Raw genomic sequence first — 27,464 nt, 5'->3', positions numbered from 1 at the left:
GGAGTCACTGCATTTGAACCTCCGTGGCCATAAGGAGATTTTTATTTCTCCTTGGATTTGAACCTGGGACCTCCTGGTACTTTTGACATTTGAAGCCAAACTCAAACCAATCAGACACCACTTATGGTTTGTTTTGGTAAGTTTAGTTTCAACAGTTTATTTTTAGCAACGTGCCTTTGATACAATAAAGTTTAGTTTAGTTTCTATCTTTTATCCACTTTTTATAAAAGGATATATACCTTTTTTTTTAAATTAGATTTAAAACACAAAATAAATGTATTACTAAATTTAGTACTATATATATAGTAATTATAGAAAATCAAACGTGAAAAATAGAGGCCAACAATTTAAAACATAAAACAAATAAATTACTAAATTTGGTAACCTCTAAATTTTTTTAATATTATAGTTATAGGATGAAATAGAAAAAAATTATGTATTTGTGTTTTTAGTGTAAGATTAGAAATATTAAAACAAACTTAATATTTCCTGCTATTTTGATTTAAGTGTTCGATTCTGGTGAGAAGTGAAGTTATGGTAAGAATTGTAAAAGAAATCTCCACATTTGGATCAATCCTAATTGAATGTCAACACTAATGAAGTGCACCGAGATACACCAGATCAATTTTCTTCTAAAACGTAATTCATTGATGGACATAAAATTAATCAGATCTTTTTTTACACTTCTTACCATAACTTTTTTTTTTACACTTGAAAACAAAAAAATAATAATAATAATAATAATTAAGGAAAAAAAACCTTCTTTTTACAATGTGGCTTTCACCATTTTTGGAAGTTATCAAAAAACATATGACCAAAAGTCGAAAAGTCATCCAATATTTAAACTTCCAGAAAGAAAAACTTGACCCACAAAAATAGTACAAGTTTCAAGCCTAAGTTACAAGTCATGATAGCATTTTTTGTTCTGGAATAATCGATTGTTGGTCTGGAAATAAGATTTACCCAACAAATCCCATGTTTTGCTATCATGTGTCTCTTGCATATAGTAGTAAATGGTATGATCATAATTACCATCATCATCATCATCATCATTATATCATAATAACCACTAAAATCATGTGTTTTCATGTCGTTATATAAAACAACATACGATGATTAGTGGTTTTTAAGGTTCTATGAAGTTTTTATATTCTTATTTTATTATTCCTCCATCATGTATATATATATATATATGTATTATATATACAGAGCTCATGCATGCAAAATAAGGGCAGTTGGGTTGGCTACAATACATCACATTTCCTTCATCATTTTCTTTCACCACCATCAATGTCTTCGCCGGTGGAATCGCCGGATCTTGGTCACCGGAAAACCCAATATATAATCAAAACCAAGTGTGCTTCTTATGTGGTGTCTCCGACTTGCTATAGATTAAGTTGGTTTCGCCAGAAAAAGGTGAATCCTACTTCAAGAAAGCAGATTTTGAGGGATGTCACTTGTGAAGTCAAACCAGGGGAGATCACTGCGCTTGCTGGTCCAAGCGGTGCCGGAAAAACGACATTGCTCGAGATTCTTGCCGGAGTCATCCCTCCCTGCAGAGTCTCAGGTCAGGTTCTGGTCAATGACCGGCCAATGAACCCCAACGTTTTCAGGCGAGTTTCAGGCTATGTAACACAAGAAGATCTACTGTTTCCTCTTCTTACCGTTGAAGAAACACTCCTCTATAGTGCACGTTTACGGCTCCATGGCGGACTCGCCGACGCAAAAGCTAGAGTCAAAGACTTGCTGGAGGAGCTCGGGTTACAACATGTTGCCGGAGAAAGAATCGGGGCGGGAACTCACCGTGGGATATCTGGCGGCGAGAAACGGCGGGTGTCGATCGGTGTCGATCTGGTTCACGATCCAGCAGTGCTTCTGATGGACGAACCGACATCGGGACTGGACTCGGCTGCGGCTCTTCAAGTCATGTCGTTGCTCAAATCCATGGCTAAAAATCATGGAAAAACAATCGTTTTAACAATTCACCAACCCGGGTTTCGAATTCTTGAAGTATTCGATCAAGTCGTGCTGTTAGTTGATGGAACCTTGGTTCATCACGGCTCACTCGAATTCCTGGACCAACGACTCAAGTTCGCCGGCCATTCCATCCCTCGCCAGGTCAACGTGCTCGAGTTTTCCATCGATGTGATTGAAACCTTGATTACAGAAATTGAATCAGAACCAACTTTCAAGCTTATAGAAGATCAAAAACAACAATCTGATGAAGATTATCATTTGATGTATGCAAATTCACCAATGAATGAGGTCCTGATACTCAGCCAAAGATTCTGCTACAACATTTTCAGAAGCAAACAGCTTTTTATCGCAAAAATGCTTCAATCAATCGTAGTCGGGCTCGTACTAGGGACGGTTTTCAAGAACGTTAACCGGTTTCAAATGCAAACCCAAATCGGGTTTTTCGCATTCAATCTAACGTTTTTGCTCTATTCATCATCAGAAGCTTTGCCGATTTTCTTGCAAGAACGCAGAATTCTAATGAAAGAGACCTCGATAGGTGCCTATCGGGTTTCATCATATTCCGCAGCCAACACTCTTGTCTTCATCCCGTTTCTTTTGATCGTGGCGCTTCTATACACCATCCCGACCTACTTTCTGGTCGGACTACGGAGCGATCTAGATGGGTTTCTCTACTTCTCGCTAGTTGTTTGGCTAGTTCTGCTAATGTCGAACTCTTTTGTGGCCTGTTTTAGTGCACTCGTGCCTAATTTCATGATCGGGATCTCTTTGGTTGCGGGGATAATGGGTTCGTTTTTTCTGTTCTCCGGGTACTTTATATCAAATAACGACATACCCAAATACTGGATTTTCATGCACTATTTGAGCCTATTTAGGTATCCATTCGAGTGTTTTCTGATAAACGAGTTTGGGGGAGCGAAGGGAAGATGGAGGTGTCTCGAGAGATTCGAAGATGGATGCTTGGTTTACGGTGAAGAGTTCTTGAGGAAGCAGAATCTCAAAGAGATGCAAAAATGGTACAATTTGGGGATGATGTTAGTATTCATCTTTGGGTACAGGTTTCTTTCTTTACTGGTGTTATGCTACAGATCTTACAGGAGCAGAAACTAAGGAAACTAAAAACCAGTTTTCTAGTTCTAAAGTTTAGAATCAAAGCATAGATTAGTTTCTTTCGTTTCGTGTTCATCATCCCGATTTCTGTGATCGGGCTGTTTTCAAAATTCTAATCTAGACTAATAATGTTTAACATGTTTCGTACCTACTTATCTTGTTGTTTCTCCATACGGTTTTGCTAAGAGAAATAAGGTTCGTTAAAAGCTAAACTCTAAACCCTAAAAGTTCGTCTGCAAAAGAAAGACTGTATGAAGATGTTCCCGCTGAATGCTTGCAAAACTGTAAGAGTCCTACTGAACCCAGGTCTCCGTTTTACATCTAAGATATAGCATGATGGTCCGATCGAAGTTTCAATCTGTATACAAGTGGTCCAACCAACATATTCATCTCCTAAATAAGCAAAAGCTACATAGCCATTATAAAAGTGTAAAGCAACCCTGGTGTCCAATGAGACGCAAGTCTCAAGTTCGTTTAGAACCACACCCGTTGATCGGAAGGCCTAAAACTTGTCCGGTTCATGTGAAAGAAATGCTTTGCATTAACCCTATATGCTAATCAGACCAAATGGCTCATATACCTAGTGAAGGGTCGCTACCGGGAAGACCTTGTGTTTACCCTTTTGGTTCACCATTAGAGAGGTCACTGGTTCAAGTCCCCCTAGGGCCACTGGAAGGGTCATCATTTCAAGTCCCCTCAGGGCCATTGGAGGATTTATCTGGCCATTAACTTTAGGGCCCATGGAATTAGTCGAGATACGTACAAGCTGGCCAAAACAACCACAGTTGGCCAAAAAAAACCAAACGAGTTCAGTATATTCCACCCGGAGGTGGGGGTTTTGGGGGGTCGGATATACTCGAGACCTATCCACTAATCCAAGGAGTAGAGAAGTTGTTTTTGTGAAGACACGGGCTTTAAGAGGTGCAATAAATTGGTTCATTTAAGAGAAGTAATAAATGAATGGTTCCAAAAATGGATTCAGATACATCATAAGGTCAACAGAAGGTGAAGTTAGTACAGTACTCAAGAGCTTTCTGGCATTACAAAGTTATGTTTGGCTTTGATAGATTTCAGCTCTGTTTGACTTTTCCAGTTATGTTCTCATTGTTTTCAGAATCACATTCAATACATTCATCAATTTCACAACTCACTTAGGGCCGACAGAGGTATTTATTGAGCAATTCTATATGAAGTGGTTCCTACATTCAATGGCTTCATCTTCTACCTCATAAAACCGTCATAAAACTGTAAAAGCTTCAAATTTCTACCGAATACAAAACAACATTAAGCCCAAAACATACATAAAAGGGTGCAGGTGATTCGTGTTGCTGAAAAATCTTGAAATAACTAAATCATACCAAACTAAATGAACCCAGTATATCCCACATGAGTAGGGGTAAAATGTACACACTCGGGGTAGACATGTAGATTCCGTGAAGACCCTTGGCTTGCGGAAAAAATCTTTCTATTTTTTTTTTTTTTTGCAAAAAAGCTGTTGATCTTAAGCGGACACCAAAATTACATAGAAAAAACAAGAAATGAAGTTTGGAAGAGTTAAATGAAGAGCAAGTAGAGCAGTTAGAGCGAGTATGCAAAGTAAACAACATGAAAAAAGATTGAGGGCGTAAAGGCATTAAAAGAGAAGGAGAAGTACTAGACAACTAATCAGCCCAACACGTAAGGTATCGAAAACCTCAAACCGGCTAAACTAGCAACTTAAGCTACACCAGGCTATCCCAAAGAATCCCTGCTACCTAGAGTTGTGCAAAAAGTTATCTCATCCAATTACAAATGAACGACCAAATTTCGATATCCAATTGTAATTGGACCAGATGGGATCGAAAATTTCAATATTTCAGTCGGTTGTTGGATGAAAATTTAAATCCAATAAAATCGAATCAATCCAATCCAATCCAATTACCATTCAATTATATTGGCCGTTCAATTTATATAGCTGTCTATTTATCAGTAGTGTTTTTTAGTGAAACGTATGGATAACTGGTTGGAATGGTTGGATCACTAGTATAAATGGTTGGATCGATTCAATCAAGTCCAATAAATAACCAATATTAATTTCCATTTGATAGAACCGATCCAATCCAATCATCCTTCAAAAATGACAAAAACAGTTCAAGATAGCAAACATTCTCTAACATTTCTCTTATATTCAAACCCATGGCTGATAATAGAACTAGAATAGATTGTTTTTGGTGCCTACTCACACGGACCCATATCCTTGCTTTTCTATCAATCAACTATCAAAATTCAACATCAAATAGATGATTGGATTGGATCGGTTCCGCCCAAATCCATTGAATGTGAACCGATGAGCACCCCTACCACTTGCTGTCCTAGGACTTTCGTACGTAGTTATCTACTCTCTAACCCTCCCTCATCAAGACCTCTACCACTCCAACAATTCCCCCGACCATAATAACCACAAATCCTTACATAAAAGAAATCTTGAAATCTTTCTATGATATCACAAGTTGGAAGTCCACATATTTCAGCATCTAAGGCTCCTAAGACCCTCCGATTTGCTCTTTTGGTTTTATTATTATGTTGAAATTTGCGATTTGAAAAATGGTGAGACTCATAACAAAGACATTGCATAGAGAAGACAGAGGAAATCACCTCCATCTCATTTGGTCAAACTACTAGTTAGTCATCCAAACAAGACTAACAAGCAAACACATAATACAAGCATATGTTCATTAGTATTACATGGATTGCTAACAACGACTTTGTGCATGTGTGTGCACATATGCGTTCAAATTGAAATAAGCCAACATACCTTTTAAGGAACAACGCTCCCTTCATTGTGAATTTTGAGGAAGTCTCTAATGCAAGCAACATTACCCTGCAAAAAAGGCGAACCTTGTAGGTACTTCAGAGTTCAAACTTGTGACATAACAATGGTGCAACCTTCACGTCAGCGGTTCTTTGTCAACCAAAAAACCAAACGAACCCAATAAATCCGACACATAAATAGGATCTGGGGGTAGGATGTATGCAAACCTTGCCGGGGTTACAAACTAATCATAATAATGATGCACAAATTAAAATCCATATATAGAACATCCATCATGGGCGTTAGAATTATGAACAAAGATTGACGTAAAGATTTCATTATCTACAACCAAACTTGCAGTGAGTTGTTTGACATACAGATTATGTATCACTATGGTACAGATGACCTTCATTTGTATATAAGAAATGAAATATGTATTAATAATTACACATGACTGACAAATAACATCACCTCATTCGCAAAGACTACACAAGGAACATCATCGGTTCTTAGTCAATGTTCCAGAAGGTACAAATCATTCATAATGAAGACATGCGAATTAAAAATCCAATTCAAATAACATATATAACATCATCATGAGCATAAGAATGATGAACAGGGGATCCAAGTAAAAATTTCACTATCTACAACTAAACTTGCAGTAAGTTGTCCAACATACACATTATGCATCACTCATGTACATATAACTTTCTGTTGTAAATCAGAAATGGAATATGTAAAACGATTTCGTATGCCCAAAAATATAAACACACTGGTCTATTCCAAGATATCACCTCATTCACCAGAAGTCTTCTAAAGAAGATGAGTTTGAAGGGGTAAAAAAAGACATCCTACGCCTTTTGTTTGAAAGTGTATTGCTTTCAGAGAACTCCTGTGAAGCATAGAATTTATCGAGTACAGATTTAAGCGCTTGTCGTACAGAACTCATGACATCTTTGATGTTTACGTCATCTTTGCTACCAGTAATTACAAAAAGATTCATCATCCTGCTTCCTAAAGTTGCAATTTCTGCCCGAATTGTTTTTAGATGGAGGCCATCAAGAGCTTCCTTTAAATCAGAAAGGACCTCGTGTTTATATTCGCAACATAGAGATGCCTTTATGGAGTATGAGGATCCATCCAAACTGTTATCATCTTGTTGTTCAACCTTTACTTCATCAATGTCCATTGGTATGAGAACACCTTTAGTGGTGTCTGTAGCATTCCTCCTCAGTTGCTTCAGATGGGAGATAACTTCGGCAAGTAACGATGCTTTGTCCATCTGTTTGTTCATGAAGGAAATTAAGCTACAATCTCCAGGAATGACAGTCAAAAATCAAGAAAAAAGCATAAAATGCTGACTAAAATTTCTACCTTTTCGTACATTTATATGCATATGACAACAATATATGGAGAAAAAGAATAAAACGGTTGTTATGGTAAGATACGAAAGGCATGCCAAGAAAAAATAGGTTACAAATCATCAAAAAGATAGAAGATCTTCATAATGGGCTATATGAACTTGATATTGGAGTTGGGTTGATATTATATATCTATGAACAAACATGAAAGATATCCACTCAGCATCCTTTTATGCATTTAAAAATTTCTTTTAGATTCTTCCTAACTTCCAAATTTTTGGACAAAACATCTGTCTCACCCTTGACTGTCAACAATTTTCTGCAAGCCGGGGTCTGCACAACAAAAACCTCTTTGTCCCTTGTGGTAGAGAAAAGGCTCATTTACATCCTACCCCTGCAGCCTTTGTGCCCCTTGGGGTGGCAGAAAGGTATTGATACATCCTACCCTCCAGACCCTACCTCCGAGTTGCGTACATGTGGTATGTTTGGTTTAGCCTTTTATTCATTTACACAATAACAAGTGTGAATTTGCTATGAGGAATTCTTTAACATTACCCCCCACCCCCAAAAAAGGAACACACACACACACACACATTTTATGCTGAAGTACATTAAGAACCGGGCTAATCATTCCTTTCGCATATTAAACTATACATATAAAAGTTGAAGAACAAGCATACACTATACATATAGTACTCCCTCCATTTGGTTTCTATAAAGAGATGCACATCTGTGTTTATTGGTTGAAATCGACAGTCAAATCGATATATTTTGGGGAAAACTTTGAGAAGCAGATTTAACTTTTTTTAACAAGTACCAGGAATAGAAATATGTATGCGTATTATTTGGGGAAAATCTCCATGCCAATTTTGGATTTTTACAGCAACAAGGTTGATCTCAAAAGTCAAAATGTGGCCACAGACTAATCCCACAAACGATCCAACAAAACCATATTGAATTAATTAGAATAAACCCAGATAAATTCAAGCAAAGAATCATCGATCGAATCAAATACCATGATGAAAACTTTTAAAAACCAACACAAATTCTAACATAATAAGCTAAAAAAGAGCAAAAAGGTAATTGACCTTATTAGTGCCTGGAATGAGGCTACGAAGCATCGAGAGATGACCGTTAATTCTCTCTCTCCGCCGTCTCTCAGCCTCGCTATGATTCCTCAAAGCCATTAAAGCCTTCTCTGCTTTTGCCCCCTTTTGATGATGACGCTGATGATGATGCTGATGAGAATGAGGATGAAGATGATGATGAATAGTTCCAGGACGCACCAAAGCCCTCACTATCTCTCCCCTTTCACTATCCAACACCAATGAGGAAGACGAAGAAGTCGTCCTTCCACAACCCCCTCTCATCATCATCATCTCCTTCAACGCATACTCTTCTGATGAAGTAAACCCCTTGAAACAATTTGGAGGGAAATCCATGGTATTTGTTTGGATTTGGGGAAAGATTAGAGCCTAATAAAGTGATTATGGAAGTGGGGTTTTGGTCCATGATTGAAAAAGTTTGTTGATATCATCTTCAAATCAATGAAGAAATAATTCTGGTGATTGTTGGAAGCGTTGAAAAGAAAGGAGGCCTTGGTTTTTGAAGCGACAATCACGTAAATCAAGCGCTATTTAAACAGTTTTTTTTCCTTTAATTTTAATTAATTATTTTGAGTTATTTTAAATCAACAATTGTTATTAAATAACCTAAACCATTTCTCAATAAAATATTCAATATACACGAATTCGTCATGAAATTAATTCAAAACCACTTATGTTGTATTTTTAAATAACATATTAAATATAAATTTGAAGATATCATAAAGATTTAACAAAAATATATTGATATTAGTATCAAATTAACTATTTAAAATTTATATTTTTTGTGTACTTTTTTGACTCAATTTTTTATCATAATTTAGTTTAGGTTCAATAACGAAATAATTTATATTTAATTTAATAATATAATTTTCTTATAAAGATAATAATTAATTATTTTGTTAGAACTCGATAATTCTTCTAATTATATTTTAGATTATTTATATTTTAAAATGAAATGTTTATCATCTATTTGATTATGTTTATTCGCAGTTAGTTATACGAATTCAAACATCGAACTTTAATAAGTTGTACTTATGCATAATTTACTTGTAATCTTTAATTATAAGTAATATGCATCAATATACGGTACTTCATGCATAAAAAACGGTTTTTAAGAGTTTTTGTCAAATTCTTTATAATATAGTATAGATGTATTCATATCACACTCATGAAACTTGTTATGTAAAATAGCTAAATGTTACGCTTTATAGTAAAAGTGTCCTAATTTTTTTTATTAAGACATTCAAAAAGTATTCTATAAACTTATTACAACACATTTAGATAGAACATTTTAGCGTTCTCCTACAAACTTATATCATATAAAACAATTTATTAGAACACTTAGAATTTGTTGGCGTACTATAAACCAATTTTTGTTGTAATGCGTTACCTCATATATAAAATAGTACATGTGAAATAGACAATGTTTATATTTTACACAGTGTTCTTTTATACAATGAAACATTTAGAACTGTTTTGTGTGTGAAAAAACACCCGAACATGTTTATAGATAAAACATGCACACATACAAGAATAAAACATATAAAACAATAGGATTATAATTTAAAATCAAACTTTTTTTTGATTAACTTGGATATCCAACCCGCTATGTGAGCCGACTAATCCCAGAGCGACCATCTACTTTGCAGGTAAACCGGAGTCACTGCATTTGAACCTTCGTGGCCCACAAGAGGATTTTTATTTCTCCTTGGATTTGAACCTGGAATGTCCTGATACTTTTGACCTTTGGAGCCAAGTTCAAACCAATTAGGCACCACCCTTGTGGTTAAAAAAATCTGACAAATACTTTATGAATAATTTATATTGATTTTCACGAACTTATAACATTATTGTAATAATTTATATTAATCCGACAAATACTTTTAAAAAAAAAGTTAAGAAAAATGTAACATTATTGTCTTGACATTATTAACTCGAACGATGTCCTACCGAAAAAGTTTTAAGCTTGTAGATCATAAAGTTTTCCCTGAAATTTTAATGAATTTTAAAGGACAATCTAAAATACTTATATAACAATACCTTGCATAGGTGAAACTTGACGTGTTTTATAGATATTTTTCTCAAAATAAATAGTTTTTTAATTATTAAATAGACGTTTTTCGAACTATAGATCCTTGGACAAACGTTTATTTAGACCGGTAATTCTTAAATAATCATTCTAAATATAAATTTTAAAATAATAATTAAATGAAGTATATTTTATTTTAAATTCATTTTCTATGGTTTATATATATATAGTTGGGTTCTGTTAAGAACTCCTAATTTTCATGAGATCCTATTTGCAACGTTGGAGTTTTTTTACTCAAGATAGATGATTGTGCATTACTTATAAATAAATTCAGAAATCATATGTAAGAACTATAGCATTTCGTAATTTATTGGAAAATCCACTTTGATTCTCTRTCAACCAATAATGTGGGACCATTAACATGGTTAAAGCTAAACTGTTTGCGTTTTTGCAGAGAATGGCACTTCCACCTTTTGGTTTTTCGCTTCTACGTGTTATCTGCTCAGTTTTGTTAAGGTATTATAAACTTTTCATTTTAAGGTATATGTGCATGTTGATGTTTCCATGTTAACATTTGTTAGGGTTTTTCATGTTAAGATATGTTACGTTTTTCATGTTAAGGTATATATAACCTATGTAAAGTCTTGTGTCCCTTACATCGATGTTATTGAAGTTTCACGTAACGATAGTCATGTCACCTAGGGGAGGAAAAAAATGACCCAATCCATTAACCCAACCCAGAATTAGCATGTTGGGTTGAGATTTTCAACCCATTTAAATAAATAGGTCAACCTGTCTAACCCATTTAAATAAATGGGTTGGGTTGGGTTGAATTTTTTGACCCGTTTTCAACCTGGTTTCAACCCACTTAAAATATTATATAAATTTATCCTATTCTTAATATTATATCTATTTTATTTTTTATTTTGTTTCTTCTTAAATAAATTGGCCCAAGTTTCATGATGACTCTTCGATTTCAATCATTCAATTCTTCATACGCTTCATTACTAATCAGTATCATCTATCATGAGTCTCGACGCTTTGCCTTCAATTCTTCAATCTCCATACGCTTCGATTATCAATCTTCTCCCCTTCTTTTGAGTTCTGTCTTCTCCAATCAAAGATTTGGGTTGGTTTCAGACTTTCAGTTTCCGATTTGAGGTTGAGGGCTTGATCAAGTAAGTGAGCATGTTGCCGGATTTATAGAACTTTGTTTTGATATATGTTTAAATTGAGTACTACTGGAGATGGTTCCTTTCAGATTTTGTATAGTTCGTTTTGCCATTGTGGGTTTTCTATGAACTACCTCGTATCTTCTTACATGCTTTTGAGTGGATACCTGAAAATGGCGAAAATTGATATCCAAATTTATTAGGTAACTATTATCACCTCTAAATGTATAATCCGGGTCCAGCTTTGTTGGTACACTTTCTTGAGGGTAAAATATTCAGATTGCAACGTTTTCTTATTGAGTTGTTATTTTTCAAATCACTATACATGCTTTTCTGTTTCAAAAAAAGGGCATCATTCTACTTAGAATTTAAAAAGTTTCAACTTATTTTGAACAATATATTTATTGTGATTGTGTTTTATTTAAACTTTGAACAATTTGGTTGTATTGTGGTTGTGTTATGTTTTATTCAAAAAAAGTTAAATAGTCTCGTTATTTTTTATTTAAAATTTTAAAATTAAATGGGTCAACCCACGTTCAACCCATTTATTTAACAGGTTGGGTTAAGAAAATCGTAAGCAGGTCAACCCACTGTCAACCTATTAACCCAACAGGTTGGGTTGGGTTGAAAAATCTCAACCCATTTAATTAAATGGGTTGGGTTGAGTTGCGATTTTCAACATGTTTAATAAATGGGTTGAACCCGAATCCAACCCAATCTGACCCATTGCCACCCCTAATGTCACCATGTTTTTTAATCTTTTGATAAAGAAATCATTTAAGAGTTTTCATACAAATAAATGTTCTTACATGATCCTAGTGTGTTTGTGCGTGCACGTACGCACACGCACACACATATGGGTGCATTCGAGGGAGAACTCGGTAATTTGTGATAATTGTGAGATTCAATCTCAACCTCTCATTACTAATATTCAATGGTTAATATTAATAATGTTAATTTTGGTAATTATCCATTAATTTTCAAAAAAAATATATTTATCTATAATATTTAGGGGTAAAGTAGTCTTTCTCTAACTCTCTCCTCCCTCCTTTCAATACTTCTAACATGAACTTCCAAATAGTAAAACACAAACATACGTGATACATATTGTGATACCTAAGAACTTATAAACAGTAAGACACAAACCTACTAGAGCCTCCTTTTGAGTACTCCTAACATGACACTGTGATAACCACTGTGATACCCAAGAATTTTTAAACAGTAAAACACAAACCCATGAAATCCTCTCTTTTAAATACTTCTAACATGGTTCTAAATGCACTATAGTACCCCAAGAGCTTGAACACAAACCCTAAGTCCAAATCATAACCCTAAATCTAAACAAAAAAATGTAAACAGTAAAGATCAAATTTTACTAAAAAATAGAGATCAGATCTCCTAGGCAAAGTAAGCAAGAGAAGTTGTCAAGTGGGAGAAAGCAGCAACAACACCAAGGGTTTTGCGGCACCACTATATGAAGTTCAATAGTTATTATGATCATTGGGCTACACTGATAAGAGAACTTTATTCGTTGAATATGGGAATCTTAATGAGAACGGGATCCGTAATCCTCCATCGCCAATGTGTCCCTGTCATTTGCTCGTCACAGTTAACGAAAGATACAAAGGAACGACAGATACAAAGGAACAAAAAAGAAGGTAGTGTCGACGTGATTTTATGCCCCCTGAGCATCGAAGGTTCGATCGGTGAGCCGTCGTGTAAGAGATGATGTACAACTGTGAAGAGAGCGATGGAAGGGATGAGGAAGCCTGGAAAGAGAAGGATGAGGAATTCGTATATGAGAGAAGGGAGATGTTAGTTTCCTAAGATAACGTCTAAGCCTTAGGAATTAATTGATGAAATTAAAAAATAAAAAATATAAAGAGTTGCCATTAAATTAACAAATTACAAACATACCCTTTTATTATTATGAAAGAAATATTTAATGAAAACTCCATAATTTATGATAACCGTGAGATCCAATATGAACCATTAATTTAAGATAATTAATGATATTTTTTAAATAAGCTAAAAAGGGTAATTTGTCATACGAATCTATTACCTCAATTTTCTCATTCACATAATAATATATCTCTAAAAATCATCTTTTTACTTTCTCTCCATATTCCAGTCGCCTCCCTCCTAACTCCGGTAGAACCACCTCATGTTCTCCCTCAATACCATATCCCTACCACCATCTCCCCAAGTCTCTATCTATATCTGCATGTTGGGCAAAATTTCAGTCAATGACAACAGTTAAATCATTTTCCAGCCATGGGTTTACATGAAGTTTTCACGATTGATCAAGTGTGTTGTCACGGGATGTTATCCCATATCTTGAAACTCATATGTTGATTGAGTGGATTTACGATGGGCTATGGTGGAGTTACAGTGAACATAGTGTCTTGTCCAATATCCTGAAACCCATATGTTGATCGAGTGGGTTTACGGAGTTACACTAATCACAATGTATTTTCCCATATTTTGACACTTATCTATTGATCCGGTAATCACAATGTGTTATCCCTACTTCACAAATCAATCATGATGATCACAATGGGTATCAAATCGTGTATACAGCCGGTATCAGTAGGTATCGATGGGTATATAGAGAGAGAATGATCCTAATTAATGTATCAAAATTTGTATATAGCGGATATCACAATGGAATATTTGTATCGGAAGGGGGAGGGGAGAGGAAAGAAGAAAGATGAGATTTCTAAAATACCTAAAATGTCCTTTAATTAAAATTTTAAGTCAGAATTACTAAACCTTATTTATTTCCTAATTTATCATTTGATATGTGGTTGAGATTGGATATCACGAAATCATCGAATTTTACAATATACAAATTGAATTAAATCTCATATGTGAACATGAACATTGATTTTCTTCATTGGTCGTTTGAAATGTAAGCAAAACATGAACATTGGTGTTCTTCATTGATAATGGTTAAGCGGTGATAATTAAGTTTATATATATGAACATGTGAATCATAACATAGATTCACATGTAAATGAGTGAATCTCGGTTATAACTTATATATGAATCAATTAACAACTTATAATAAACATTCTAAATCAATTTAAATTCATATGTGAACATTTTAAAATATATATCATTATTTAATCAAAGTATTTATTATATTTTAGATAGTTTAATTTAAAAGAAATGGGTAATGTACCCTCCTAAAAGTTCACTTAATAACCGTAAATATTTTGAGAACATGTGAATCAACTGTTTTATAACGAATATATCCCCCTACTTAGTAAATTTCATGATTTTTTGACTAATAAAGTTAATGTGATTTGAGATTTATGTTTTTTGTTACTTTAAACATTTTTATCTGGTTATAAGGTGCTTTTTCAAGTTAAAAGAATCCGATTAAATGATTTTTAAAAGTTCGATGATTTATTTATTTAATTTTTTTTTATCTGATGAGAAAGTTTAATGTTTTTTTATTAATTTAAAATGAAAAAAAAAAGTAATTAGGTTTTTTCCACCTTTTTCTTTTCTCTTCAATAAAAGATGGAGGATCTTAATGGACAATATTTTAACAAGGATAAAAACTATGGACTTCCATTTTATGTGTATTAATTTACTTTTTGCAAAATAGCATCTTACCTAAATTTTCCATAACAATTAAATTACCAAATATATTATCAAATCGACCAAAATCAATTTACATTTTGCTGTTTTGGGTAAATTAACTAAGGGGTCGTTTACCTAAATGCTTACCCGGTAAGCGCTTATCCTCATGAGTCAACACTATAATTTATATTATAAGGTAAGATTGTAGTACATCAAAACATATCTTATGCAACAATTTACCTGGTAAGCGCTTACCCGGGTAAGAGTCGTCACCCTCACTTACCGGGTAAGACTCCTCATTCTTATCATCGCTCTTACCGGGTAAGATTCTTGTTCCTTGCCATGTTTATCCAGTAAAGAAAATTGTTCAGTAAGTACTTACCGGGTAAGCGTTTAGTAAACGGCCCCTAAAATATATCGCGTTATTATTTTATGTAAAAAGTGTGAGATAAAATAAAAATTGACTTGAAATATGTTGTTCTTACATATATTGATAATTAAACTTGGATTCAAATGAGAACGATAATAAAATAAGAGAACGTTTAAATTATATGTGATTTTACATTAAAATCGTGTGTAAAATCATATGTGATTCACGTGTGGCCAGCGACACCAGTTGCCTGCTCACTATTGCTTTGACCATGTTCTGTAATTGCATGTGATCATTAGTGAAAATTCACATATGGCTTTGACTGTTTTCGTGTTATTTTATTTTGATCATGTTATATATGTATATGGGATAAATCAAATTAGAACCGTTATAAAACCCGTGATAACGATTTAAAAATAAATTGTTACATGTCATACTGTGATAATTTTACATGTATTTGTTTCACCATATGAATATTTTTTTAATGTGTATTTTTCGTTTCACTAAATGAATAAAAAAAAAGTTTCACATACAAATTTTTTTTATAAGATGAACACAAACATATGTGAAATAATATGTTAAATCATAACGTTTGATCAAAAGAGATAATGTAAAAAGATAATACATTTTTGTGGTTCTCATTTGATTATCGTCATATATATATATATATATATGTGTGTGTGTGTGTGTGTGTGTGTGTGTGGGAAATTGACCAAATGACTATATTCTATAACCAAATTGACCTCCTGACTATTTCTCTTTGGACTTTACCCAATAGTCACTAGGTCTGCAATACTCAGGTCCGTAATTATTGCGACTCACTGAACGACAAAATTTTAGAGTTTTTGATCCAGGTCCGTAACTATAGGTCCGTATTTTATCACGGATTCGGCTCAAACCCCATTTTTCTTGAATCCGTAATGCCAGATCTGTCATTGTCTACCTTCATAGAAAAATGGGTTTTGGGCCGGATCCGTAATAGTTGTGGACCGGTGGTTACGGATGTGGCCAAAAAACGTTGATTTTTTTTGTTTTTGTTTTTAGTTAGTCTGCAATAATTGCAGACCTAATGACTTTTGGTAAGTCCGGAGAAAAATGATTATGAGGTTAATTTGATTGTGGAATATGGTTATTTGAGTCAATGTTGCTATATATATTCTATACTACAAAAATATGGTAAAAAAACTAAAAACAATTTATTAATCATTAGGCATTGTTTATTGATGTATAATCTTTTAAAATTCAAGTTTATATTACATACCATAATATTTCTTAAATCTCTACGTTTAAACTCAATAAAACAAACTGATAAACATGTCCAAATTCAAGATAATCGTTGTGTGCAAGTAATAGGACTTAATACTTCATAAATTTTGAAATTCTCCCTTTTTAACGTTCAAGTTTATATTATATATATGAATATCTATGTTACATGTGATTTCAATGTACGATCACATATGATTAAAAAACATGATCAACATAAGGGTGTTCGAGGGATTTGGCCCCCGACCTAGGTCGCTTTTAATACATATGATGTTAGTGTAAAATCATTGTGATATAGATGTTTTTGTGTTACACACACACACACTAGAAGGGTACTCGTGTGATGCATCGAGATACATCTTGATTTCAATATTTAGTTTTATTCCTTTTTTATGTTGATATAATACGATTTTATGTGATTTTGAAAAAACGATAATGTTTTTTTTTTTGAATAAAATATAAAATTGAAAATATTATAAAATTTTGAAAAAAAAATATACCGATATTAGTATCAAATTAACTTTTTTAAAAGTTCTTGTGTTTTGGTGTAATTTTCTTAATTCAATTTTTTAATTATAATTGAATTTAGGTTTAGTAACAAAGAAATTTTATTTAGGTTTAATAATATATTTTTTTTATAAATATTATAACTAAGTATTCTGTTAGAACTCAATAATTATCCTAATTATATTTTAGATTTTTTATGGGCAAATTGCATGAAAAAGTAACGTACTTTAACTTGATTTATATTTTGGGTAACGTACTTTCAAAACTTTCATTTTGGTATCTAAGATGTAAAGTTTTAAACATTTAAGTACCTGGGTAACCCGGAAAGACTAATTTTAGATTTTAAAAAATCCACGCCACTGACCACGTCAGCAAATAATACCGATTTGGATACCACATCACTCGTCACATCAGCATGATAATCGGTTAATACTTTCAACCAGTTACTCGGGTACTTAAATGTTTAAAACTTTACATCTTAAGTACCAAAATGGAAGTTTTGAAAGTACGTTACCCAAAATAGGAATCAAGTTAAAGTACGTTACTTTTTCATGCAATTTGCCCATTTTTTTTATTTAAAATGAGATGTTTATCCAATATTTGATTATGTTTATCTGCAGTTAGTTACACAAATTCAAATATGGAGCTTTAATAAGTTGTACTTGTGCACAATTTACTTATAATCTTAATATTTAAGTAATATGCATCAATAAACAATACTTCATATATAAAAAATAATTTTTAAGAGTTTTTTTCAAATACTTTATAATATAATATATATAAAGGGTGTGTGTGTTTTGTTAGTTAGTTTATTATTATTATATGTATGAGTATGTTTGAAGTTAGGCCATCAACAAAGATGTTTGGATCCCACCATCCTCTGGTTGGCATGAAAACCAGCTCATCACTTTATATTTTTTTTTATCTCAATTAATCAACCATTTAATATTATTTAAACTTTGGTTTAAAAATTTTAATATTAACATTTACAATTGCATACTCATCACTTTCCTTTTCTTAAATCCCTTTGTAGGTTTTATTTGTCATCATCTGCACTTGTTTTGATTCCTCTCTCAAATCATTCCAAATATGTCATTTTCTTTGACCCTCTTTTTTAAAGTTTGGTTTTTTTATACACCCTAAGGGGACGTTTGATTCATAGAATGGAATTCGATAGAATTAGAATTCATCAAATGAATTTGACTTTGAGTGAATGAAATGAAATTTGATGGAATTTGACCATGCTTTGTGATTGCGTTTGGTTGCATGGAATTGGAATGAAATTATTAACGACTGGAATTTTTTTGTTTGGTTCACGAAATTCAACTTTGGAATCGGAATTAAATATCAACAAATGACCTTTTATGATTTTTGAATAACGGAATTGGACTAGTGATATCTATAGCCTACTTATCTTGAATCAATTCCTTGATTACATATGTTGTCTATATATCTCGTATAGATGGAGAAATTACGAGAGAGAGAGAGAGAGAGAGAGAGAGAGAGCGTACCAGATGGAGATCGAACCAGAGATCAATTAGATGAGATGATAGACGCAATGTTGAATAAATTTGGATTACGGAATGAATTTGCCATAAAGGAATTGAAATCCGAGGGTATTGCTGTGGAATGTAAAATCCGCGAGTGAAGGAATTTATTGGAATTGAAAGGATTCCATCAGTTTTATTCCATGAACCAAACATTGTATTTGTAATTTGGTCAAAGGATTTGGTCATTCCAATTCCTTTCAATTCCATCCAAATCCATGAATCAAACAGCCCCCTAAGTGTCAAGAACTTTACATTCATGAGTTTCGAAATCTAAAAATTGTTTACTTGTTCGGGAATTTTGTACAACTGAAGTCTGTAAACAAATCAATCTGGTTTGAAGCTCGACTCAGTAGTAGCTTGACATGTCTATTGATACAACATAACAACGTAACGGTTAATAATGTAAAATAATTAATAACAGTGCAAATAATTGTTAATTAACAACAATTAAATGATCAAAATAGAGGGAGTTTAGTAGAACATTCATTGGTAAAATATTAGGGGTTGATTGGAAGAAAAAAACAAGAAAGAATCTTTGATTTATTGTATGTTAAACGACTCTTTTTTAATAAGCTCGAAAAATAAGTTTGTTTAAAACGACCAAACATAGCTTGTCGTGAGGTGTGCAATGGCGACAGAGTCACGTCTCAAAACTTAGGAAGCATGGTGAAAATTTTCAGTAAGTTGTTTAACACAGGAAATCCCTTTTGTTTTTACTATATTAGTTAGTGATATTAAACAACTTAAATTCATATGAGAGAAGTAAAATCATATATTGATATCGCACATGCACATGCACATGCACATGCACATGCATGCATATAAAGAGAGAGTCAAATTCAAACGAAAACAATACATAAATAAGAGAATAAGAAAACAATCGAATCACATGTGATTTTACACAAACACCATGTACAACATCACGTGTCATTCACGCGACTTTCCCCCGCAACCTGAAGTTGCGGACAAAGTCGCCCGCACACCTTTTTCCCGTAAATGTAAAGTTGCATCTGATTTTGTACATGATTTGATTGTTTTCGTATTCTCTTATTTAGTTTTTCTTGTGTGATCCTCCCTTTCTATCTCTCTCTCTCTCTCTCTCTCTATATATATATATATATATAAAAATATACATACATACGTGTGTATATATATATATATATATGGTCTCATTTATAAATTCAACCATTATTACGAACCATACAAACTAATCTCAACTGTTCATCTAGTTTAATAAATATTTGATTCAATGAATCTCTCGACTGTTTTGTAATTTGAAGTGTTGATCATAATAACTGAAATCTGATAATCTCACTACAAGAAAACTGATTTTATAGAACGTATAAAATGTATAAACATCCTAAAAAATAATTTTTAGGACTTAAGTTTATGAGACCAAATTAAAAAGCAACTAATCTAAAAATGTTACGATAGGTTTATAAGATCTTTTAGGTGTTTTAACAAGTTTTTAGGATGTTTTTAAAATAAATTACCGCATTAATTATTTTGTACGACACTATTTGAAAAAGTATCCTATAAAGACAAGTTTCCTGTTAAAAATGGGTTTATAAGACACTTTACACAAATGTCGTATAAAAATAGTTAATAAGACATTTTATTAAGTGTCCTAAAACTTTTGTTAAAACATTTAAAAACGACTTATAAACCTATTGTAATGCTTTCAGATAGGACACTTTATAGTTTGTTCCTATAAACYTAAGTTCTATAAAGTATTTTATTAGAACGCTTGGACAATCTAGACATCTTATAAAGCTAATTTTGTTGTAATGTTTTCTATAAATATCCAAATCATAATAAATAAACTCTCATCATTTCTATAAATATCTCGATTAATTGGTTTCTATAGTTTATACTAATAATTGTGTTTGTAAAAGTTATCCTCTCTCTCTCCTTCCCTCCCTCCCCTCTTTATATATTCTGAAATCTAAAGACAGGTTATAAATAGTGCTATATTAAGGGTGATGTCTGATTGGTTTGAACTTTACTCCAAAGGTCAAAAGTACCAAGAGGTCACAAGTTTAAATCCAAGTAGGAATAAAAATCCCCTTGTAGCCACAGAGGTTCAAATGCGGTGACTCCGGACTAATTAATTGGATAGATATTTCGTTAGTGAGAAAGTTGAAGCAAAAATCATTCGCCTCGATCAAATTCCTTCTTGAACGTTTAAAACTCAGTATCGATCTAGAAGAACCGACCTTAGAGAAATAAAACGATTGAATTATTTTTCTGTATCCATCATATTTTGCATTTTTAGGGTGTTGTTAAACAAACTCTTTCCGATCAAATTAGTAATGTAAAAGCGATGGTTTAACTTTGATAAATATGAGAAGGGAATTCGTATAACAGTTTATTTTACAAGTAGAGAGAGCTTCAATTAGTCTACTAACATTTTTAGTTAATATGATCACTGAAACTAAGGGGCCGTTTATCAATAACTTATATGAGTAAGCGCTTACCAAGTTACGTTACCTTATCGGATGAACATGGTAAGGACCAAAAATCTTGTCTTAAGAGCGAGACAAGAAGCAAAAGTCTTACCCGGTTAGTGAAGGCAACGACTCTTACCACGGTAAGCGTTTACCGTGTAAATATGATGTCATTTTGGTGAACTAAAATCTTACCCGGTAAGTAAATAATAACGTTAAATCCGGTAAGCACTTACCAGATAAGTGTTTGGTAAACGGGTCATAAATCTTTTCAAAATAAGCATCTCCTTTTTCCTCAAAATTTAATTAGAAAAAAATAATTAATCCATTATCTAAAAGTATTTTATTTAATGATATATGATTTGATCAAAAATCTTGAACCTGCCTCATAAAAGTGATTCTGTTTGATTTTTTGATATATTACTTGAAATAAGATAGCTTTGATTGCTTTTGATTTTTGTTACATGTGACTTAGACTTTACCACTAACCATCTTTCCTTTTTTTATTAAGCTGGATATTCAACCCGCTATGCGAGTCGACTAATTTCAGGGTGACCACCTGTTTTGCAGATAACCTAGAGTCACTGCATTTGAACCTCTGTGGCCATAAGGGGATTTGTGTTCCTTCTTAAATTTGAGCATGGGACCTCCAGACACTTTTGATCTTTAGAGTCAAACTCAAACCAATTCGACACCACCTTTATGTTACCACTACCCATCTTTGTTTTCTAAATAATAAGAAAACCTCTTTTACTTGTCATTGGTGGCACAAGATTCTCTACTCCAGTATATGTTTTTTTAACAATGGACCAATTTGTATATCACTTGGGGAAGTTTTAATGGATAATACTAAATCTTATATTAAATGCATAAAATTAGTGTGAATTTTAATGTGTAACATTAAATCTTATATTAAAATGTAAAGTTTTAGTTATATTCTTTTTCATCTTTTTTATTTATATAAAATTTGGTCTAAATGAATAATTATACATCAAATTTAATATAAGATTTAGCGGAAGCCAAAATTCTTACCGTAGTCGAGCTTCTAGTGTAAGCATAAATTATACCCACTAGTTGTAGTATGGCAACTGGTTACCACTTCCATATGAAGGTTTACAGCTTACACCTTTTTTCATGTTACCATTCTCAACATGATACACACCTGGAAATATTTTAGTTTTGAAAACGAGGGTTAGACTGAAAGGTCTAGTGAATTTCTTGTAAACCATCGTGTGAAAACAAGCACAAGTTTTAACATCATTTCATAACATGTATGTTGAAAATGAATGCAGATTCAAAAGACCATATTCCCACCCGATTAACGGCCATATAGCTCCACCCACACACAATTGTGACATCACACACTGATTACACATCTGCCAGATCCTTGTACAATGTGAAATGCATTCAAATGCACAAAAGGTTACGTACTTTTATGGAATCGTTGTGCAAATCATAGATGACACATGTCACTAAAACAACCACAACCCTTTTCATGCACAATAAGTATTAGTGTGAAACATTATGTGTGCATATTCATCAATTCATACTTACAAACCATAAGCAGTATATATTATGACCCAAGGATAAAGATTTGATTTACTATTATTTTTAGTATGACAATTGTAATTTATTTAGTTAAATATGTACCAAGTTTAGATCCTAAATTAGCTGTTTGACAAATGTATATAGCAGCTATATAATCCCTTTATATAAATCTTTTTCAATACAATGAGAAACATATTCTCACAGTAACCCTACTACCATTATATGGTATCAGAGCTGTAATTGCTCTAAAGAGCCGATCCTATCTCCTACCTCTCTCATTCCTACAATTCAAATGGGACAAAAAACAACAATACAAGTTACTGCTGCAACTCACTTCCCAATAAAGCTCACCGCCAACAACTTTCCGGTTTGGCGTCGTCAAATTGAATCTGCTCTAATTGGGCTTGACCTTGATAACTTTATCACTAGCGATCAACAACCTCCAAAGCGATTTCTGGATGAGAAAGATGGCCCCAAACCAAAACCAGAATATCTCCTCTGGTACCGCCAGGACCAAACGATCATCAGTGCCATTCTCGGCTGCTGCTCCGACTACATTCAACCCCTAATTTCATCATCTACTACTTCCCGGGAAGCATGGGAACGTCTCAATGATAGCTTTGCCAGTGCTTCTAGATCTCGCATGGTACATATTTAACTAAATAAATGACTAAATAAATTACAATTGTCATACTAAAAATAATAGTAAATCAAATCTTTATCCTTGGGTCATAATAATATAAACATATTTGGCATACTTGTAAAATAAGTGATAAAACATTTTGTAAACAATGTATTGTCAATGCATTTATTGTCTTTTTCAAGAAATAGCGCAAGCGAACTCACCCGTCGTCCAACACTCTACACCAAGTCTTAACGGCTAGAAATCTCAAACCAAACACTTGAATTAACCAGATCGAAAAGATGAAAAAGCTGCCAACTAAACCATTATGCCCATTTTATAACCTTCTAAGAAGCACTCATAAATAACGCCCCAAATTTCTTCCGAAAACGTGAATCAAAAAAATCTAACACACGCCGAAACAGTGGCTCAGGCGACTTGGCTCATGACCCAAGTCGCGACACAAGTCGTTTCGGGTGTTGTCCGATCTACAACCTCTTGAGCAGGCCCGTTCCTGGGGGAGGGTGGGCCGGGTGCGCACCCAACGCCCAAAAGAAATAAGGGCCCAAAATTTTATAGTATACAGTAGTAGTAAAAAAATTAGTAAATAAAAGAGATACAAATTTTTTAAGTATCTAATAGGACCCAAAAAGAAGTTGTATTATATTAAAGGCTCAAACATACATTAATTAATTACATTGGAAAATAAAATATGAAAAAAGTTAATTGGTCGTTCATTTTATAGTTTTAGTATTTTTGTAAGTTTTTTTTATCTAGTATGAAAGTCTAAAACTACTTATCTATAAAACCTTGATATATTCTTCATCGTTCATCTCTCACTGACTTTTTTAATTATTTCATTCGTATGAATTCTATTTTCGCCTTAGAATATGTTAGATATCTTGATATTAATTAAGAAAACTCCTATATTTGGGGGAAAAAGATTTACCAACCATATGAGACGGTCCAACTTGTATCTATATTTAAGGTTTCAAAACTACCTTTGGTTTCTCATACATTATTGACTTCTTATTACCTAATATTGAATGTACGAGTCTTGAGAATTTTCCTATCTATAATACAAGACTAAGATATCAAGTTATATCCAACATGGGTTTTTTATTCCAAGATTAATGGTTCCAAAGGTTTTTGTTTTAACCATAAATGTTTAAAACGGTAATGAAAAACATTCACGTGGGTTGAGATGGAAAACCAACTGATTTATATTGATTTACATAGAGTGTTTCTCCAAATAGTCAACATTGCAGCCTCAAATAATGTCAATTTATACATTTAAGGTATATGGTATGATGGTTTTTTTATGGTGGAATGAATTAACGGTGTTATGTAAAAATGATATGGTAAATAATATTATTAATTTAAAATAATTATTGATTGATTTTTATGTTTAGGAATACTCTATTAAAATGATTATTGGTATTTCTTGAATTCAATGTTATTTTTAATTATAAAAATGATTTCATTCGTCCCAAAATAAGTATCCACAATTGAAATGACACACGGTTTTATACATGCATAATTATTACACTTTTTTGTTAACCAAGAGGCGGAAGCAGTAGTTTCTAGGACGAAGCCGAACCATTGGTGGAGTGGCCAAAGAGGCCTACTATACCGATACTATATTTAGTAATTGGTGAAATCCCCAAATGAAAGTTTCAATGAACTATTGAAGCTATCAGTGACCTTTATTTAATTTTATTATATTCACAACTCTTATATATTTGTCCATTAATTAAGAGTGGAGATTTTGGTTATTTACTTTTGAAAGTTGACACTTATTTTGGACAAATATAAAAAGAAATGTGGACATTTATTTTGGGACGAAGAAAGTATTAAAGATCTTTTTCGTACTTATCGAGGGCCCTTTTTTTACATCTTGCTCAGGGCCTATAGAATGTTAGGATCGAGCCTGCTCTTGAGACTCGATTTCTGATATGAAGATTCAATTCCTCAACCCCAAACTCGAATCGAAGGTCCTTCCAATATAAACAAAAGCATTTAAGCATCCAAAACGATTCCCAACCCGCTTATTGATTAGGGCGACTCACTCAAGTCCCTCTTTTACGAACATATTCAAACAATATCACACCACCTAAGTGATCTATAATCAACCCAAAACTTAATAATCAAACTTTCAACCTTGAAAAACTCAAATCCAAAGATATTGAACAGAAACTCCATGAATCAACAAGGTCAAACTTTCTAGATATTTTCATTTATGCATACGTTTGGTTTTTTTGTTATCCATGGATTACACTAAAATGGGGGAGAAATGTTGGTGATTTTAGTGTCATCAAACAATTTAGTATGATCGGGATTAATCTGATACAAGCCAAAATTAGACTTAGCTATAATTCAAGCCTGGAGGTGCGAAGTGCAAGCTCGAATAAGTTAAGTTGATCTTGGGAACACGGGGGTCTAGGGGCAACGCCCCTTGTGGGATTCCAAGGGGCAGAGCCCCTGGCCCGAAAATAAATCATATGTAATAAATGGATTAGGTGGTTTTTTTCCATCCAAACACCCGAACAGTCGCAAACTTCTCGTCAAAAATAACTGACTTAACCGTCAGTGGCTATATAAGGCTTATTTCGATGATTACAGATTATGATCTTCCTATATATTGTTACTCTACCATATTTTTGTCTCTAAAGGAACATAAACAAGCAAGGTATTACGTGCTTATAATATTTGATTTTGCCTAAATCCAGATTCGTTGTTCTTGGATTATCCCAAATTTTGAGTATGTTGTTACAAGTGGTATCAAAGCCAGACCCGGATCGATGTGGCCCAACGAGGACGTTGTGTCCTAACGGGGGGAGGGTGTAACAACCCGTCCCACATCGGTTGGTGAGGAGAACTAAGCACTCCTTATAAGGGTGTGGATACCTCAACCTAGCATGACCGGTTTTGGGGCTTGCGTTGTGCGGCTGCCAGAAACAAAACCGTGCGACTACTGCTTTGTGGTATAGCGGGCAGGTTAGTCAAAGTGGACAATATCATTGCTACGGGGTTCTGGGGGCGTTACATTTGTATAACTAGCCTAGACCTTAGGAAGGATCCGTATGGTTTAGTGAGTCGTAGATTAGACCATTGAATCCTAAGTTACACAGAGGGTATATAACTAGTCCTTACCTCGGTTAGGGTTTCGGCCTGTGTGTTTGATTTTGATTGCTTATTTCTAACCTGTGTTTCAAATCATAACACTGCCTTTCTTGTTTACAAGTTTTCTTTTTTTACGATATCTCTTCTTACATTCTTCTTACGCAACCTGTTTGAACAATCTTTATCCTTTTTTCCTTTTTCTACACACTATGCACAAGCCAAATCTTTTCAAGGAAACAACCATTATATTCCTCGTGGTGGTGATCAGGTCTGTATACATCTCACCTCCCCTAAACCCACCTTCAGGTGTGATATACTGGCTTTGTTTGGTTTGGTTATCTTTCTAGTCTCTCTCTTAAATATATTGATGATGCATCAGGTTGATTGTTTAGTGAAAATATTTTTTATGAAATATTTGTTAATGAATAAATATCTCGATCATTCATTGAGACATTAAGAAGCAAACAAACATGACCTCAATCATCTCATCATCTCCGGAGGTGTCTATATTTTAACACGTAATCTAGATTTTCATAAAACTCGTATCCCCAAAAATTTAATATATTTTATAAAAAACGCATGAAAAATTTGTGTCATCCTTTTCACTAAGATAATCATAAACATATATTGGTAAGTGAGACAAATCTTTGGTAACTGATATAGATCATATAGATCTTGGAGTAGTAAAATAAACAACGTATGGATGGTGACGTGCAATCCGTCAAAAGCTTTTGATAGGTCATTGTCATATAAAATTTAATCAATTTACCGTCATTGAACTTTCATATGGAATCATACTATATACATATACATATACATATACATATACATATACATATACATATACATATACATATACATATACATATACATATACATATACATATACATATACAT

At 33.3% G+C, this 27,464-nt stretch overlaps 2 protein-coding genes across 2 annotated transcripts; one reads left to right on the top strand and one right to left on the bottom strand.

Annotated features, from left to right (window-relative positions):
- The first annotated feature begins 1,280 nt into the window (after window positions 1-1,280).
- Window positions 1,281-3,280, top strand: LOC112525913 (ABC transporter G family member 10-like). Its single transcript, XM_025136229.1, has one exon. The coding sequence runs from the start codon at window positions 1,291-1,293 to the stop codon at window positions 3,085-3,087; it is 1,797 nt and encodes a 598-aa protein (XP_024991997.1). The 5' UTR covers window positions 1,281-1,290; the 3' UTR covers window positions 3,088-3,280.
- A 3,084-nt stretch (window positions 3,281-6,364) lies between these two features.
- On the bottom strand, window positions 6,365-8,806 carry LOC112525130 (transcription factor bHLH30-like). Its single transcript, XM_025135098.1, has 2 exons — window positions 8,328-8,806; window positions 6,365-7,160 (listed from the first exon to the last, which is right to left on the bottom strand). The coding sequence occupies exons 1-2, from the start codon at window positions 8,679-8,681 to the stop codon at window positions 6,678-6,680; spliced, it is 837 nt and encodes a 278-aa protein (XP_024990866.1). The 5' UTR covers window positions 8,682-8,806; the 3' UTR covers window positions 6,365-6,677.
- Between the last annotated feature and the right edge of the window lie 18,658 nt (window positions 8,807-27,464).

The sequence above is a fragment of the Cynara cardunculus genome (genome assembly GCF_001531365.2).
Source record: "Cynara cardunculus var. scolymus isolate 2C chromosome LG 13, CcrdV1, whole genome shotgun sequence".
NCBI classification, from domain to species: domain Eukaryota; kingdom Viridiplantae; phylum Streptophyta; class Magnoliopsida; order Asterales; family Asteraceae; genus Cynara; species Cynara cardunculus.
This window is presented reverse-complemented; position numbering and strand designations above follow the sequence as displayed.